Here is a 2,875-nt window from a genome sequence, read left to right as displayed (position 1 = left end):
TGCGGCGAGGCTCGGCAACGTCCACACATCGCAGCTCGTATTGCGACGCAATTAACTACTATGACTATTGTACCCAAGTAAGTACAATATTTTGCCATTTTTGAAAAAACGAGCAATGTGGCAGAAAAAATATATTTGAAAAGTGTTGAATTTTTTTCCAAAAAAGAAAAAAAATTGTGCTCACTTGAGTACAACAGTGGTATCAAAGATTTATCCATCAAGTTCACGGTGAACTATTTAAGAAACAAAATATATATGGACAGAATTCTATAATATTTGTATATGATTTTTATTCATATCCACAGCTTATAATATATTGTCACGTATAGGATTCACAGTGATTCCTACTCTATTAACACAACTCTTCTTAAACTGAACATTCCTAATGTTAAGCAAATTTAAAATTTTATACAGTACAGCGTCAGGCAACAGGAGCTTTGCTGCAGATGTCAAAAATATCATCTAAGGGGGCATGGTCACCAGTCCCTTCGTCTTTCCTTGCATATAATAGCTCCTTTCCTCTAAACACAAACATGCCTCCCTAACAAAAACAGAATTGATCAATTTAGAGAATGCATGTCGTAAAGTAATATTAAGTTTGTTTTCATCCTTTTGCTATCAGATTAATATATCAAACCTGCTGCAACACGCCACTTCTATCATCTGGAGTGGCTTCAATTGTATAGTTCTTGACAGCTTTCTGCAGAGAATCAAATCTTGAAAGCACCTTTGCCTGTAATATCAATTTTAAGGTGTAAAAACCATATATTACTCAGCATACAAAATTGCAATGACGCGCAATATATATATATATATATATATATATATATATATATATATATATACACACTTCAGAAAAGTCAGTTAAGCTTACACTGGCTGGGTTGAAGAATGTTCGGCCAAAACCATAGTATAGGTTCAAAATATTATATGCCTGAAAGAAGGCAAAGTTGATTAATATACACATTTACTAGAAGATGAATTATAGTAGACGAATATTCAATTTGCTACCCACATCTTACCTTGCGGTCAGGATCAGCATAAAGGCAATCCATTGGAAATGGTAGCTGAACATACAATATCAAGTCAAAAATAAAATATCAGTTTTGACATCAAGAACAAGTGCATGCCAGTATTATACAAATAATTATTTTCATGAAAAGTCTTCAGAATTCAGATATGTTAAAGAATTGAGATCCAGATTCTATGCCTGATCGATCAAAATGACCATTCATGCTGCTATCCTCGAGCTAATTTGCGACATAAATGGTGAGCCTTAAACGAAATGGATTTAAACTTAACTGAATCACAAACCATAGAGCCAAAAATATACTTCAGACAAAAAAATGAAAATAAATTTCGTAAGTATGAAACTAGATCTAAAAACCTATATTGAAAATTAGCATCTATTGATTCCAACCTGTCACCTAAAAGCAACCTTTCCAGATCTAATGCCACACCAAAACTAGTAAGGGATGTCCTTTACAATTGTTAAGATAATGATTGTCTACAATTAACTCCAACAATCCCCAAAAAAATAGACTTGTCTCTTGCTTTATTTTTAGAGGTTACAACCTTTTTTTTCTTTACAATCACTTTGTTTTGATTCAACTATAAGAAAAACAGGTTATAAGTACTAAACCCCTCTTATTTTTATGTTATTTTTTAAAGCATGTACTTTTCTAAGAAAACACTGAAATGACAAAAGGTGGGCATAGAAATTACTCGTCCAGCAAGGATACGAGCTTTATTGGGAGTACCAACACCCACTGCAATGAGTTTGACACCAGCTGAATCAAACCTTGCTTTGGATTCTTTCAAGGCTGAAGCCAATTCCCAGCTTAGAGCAAGAGCACACAACCCATAATTAGAAGAAAAAAAAAACTATCGTTCAAAAACAAGTCTTGATTGATGACCAAAAGTGAAGATCAGTTACCAGCACGGGCATCCAAAGTGCCTCAAGAGGGCCACCACAGCCATTCCCTGCAAAAATTAAGACTAAGTTACGCTATTGAAATATCAAACAGTCCATACCCAATGTTACGCTATTGAAAAGAACAGTTACACAAATAAGAACCCCACATTAACCAACACGTTAACTTGAATTGAAACCACAATCTAGGGTAAAAATATTAAAGAATAAAAATAAGAAATTAGCTTGGAATAAAAGAGAGTTATGATATGATGATAAAAATCAAAGCTTTTATATATGACTATAAGCTATGCTGACCTGCTTCTGATCCCAGAGATCTTTGAACATGACTGGCTCGCCGGTAGCGGTGAAAATGCTAACGTCACCGAGGTCCTCCGCGGTTCTGGGACTATACTGCGAACTCGAAGCTCTGGCAGAAATAACACTGCGTTTTAGGGTGAAACTCTTTGTGCCCATCAATTTGGGGGAATACTTAATGGTAGCGGTGGGGATAGTGTGAGAATTTGGGGGTGATATACGAGGATGAAAAGAAGGTCGCAGAGATTGCAGTGTTGCCATGGCTTGTTGAATCCAATTAGAAAATCAAGATGAACCCTCGAATAGAGGTATTGGAACTGTGGAAGACGCTGTTACTGAATATGGAACTGAGACTCGAAGATGTGTCGTCGTTCACGGAGCCACAGAAATTATTTTAATAATGTGATTATATATTATTAATTAGTAATACAAAAAATTTAAATTAATAATGAATTATGAGTATACCATTTCAGCTTTAGATCTAGATAAGGTGCACACAGAAGGGCCCCTCTGTCCCCTATACAATTTATATAAAACCAAAAACAAAAAAGATAGGGTAAACGAAGACAATGAAAATGCCTCCGTTTTTGCATCCTCAATGGCACCTTTAAATGAGTTAACTTATATAAGAAATATTAATCTACA

The 2,875-nt window shown here is 34.9% G+C and overlaps 1 protein-coding gene across 1 annotated transcript; it reads right to left on the bottom strand.

Moving 5' to 3' along the window:
* Positions 1-256: 256 nt before the first annotated feature.
* On the bottom strand, positions 257-2,628 carry LOC133303195 (uncharacterized). The gene is made up of 7 exons (XM_061503072.1): positions 2,231-2,628; positions 1,937-1,983; positions 1,726-1,840; positions 1,023-1,067; positions 875-934; positions 638-733; positions 257-541 (listed from the first exon to the last, which is right to left on the bottom strand). The coding sequence occupies exons 1-7, from the start codon at positions 2,489-2,491 to the stop codon at positions 422-424; spliced, it is 744 nt and encodes a 247-aa protein (XP_061359056.1). The 5' UTR covers positions 2,492-2,628; the 3' UTR covers positions 257-421.
* Positions 2,629-2,875: the final 247 nt, after the last annotated feature.

Source organism: Gastrolobium bilobum, unplaced genomic scaffold, assembly GCF_033153095.1.
Source record: "Gastrolobium bilobum isolate Gb01-03AN ecotype WA unplaced genomic scaffold, APGP_CSIRO_Gbil_v1 utg2492, whole genome shotgun sequence".
NCBI lineage: Eukaryota > Viridiplantae > Streptophyta > Magnoliopsida > Fabales > Fabaceae > Gastrolobium > Gastrolobium bilobum.
Note: the sequence above shows the minus strand (reverse complement) of the source record. Positions and strands in the feature narration are given on the sequence as shown.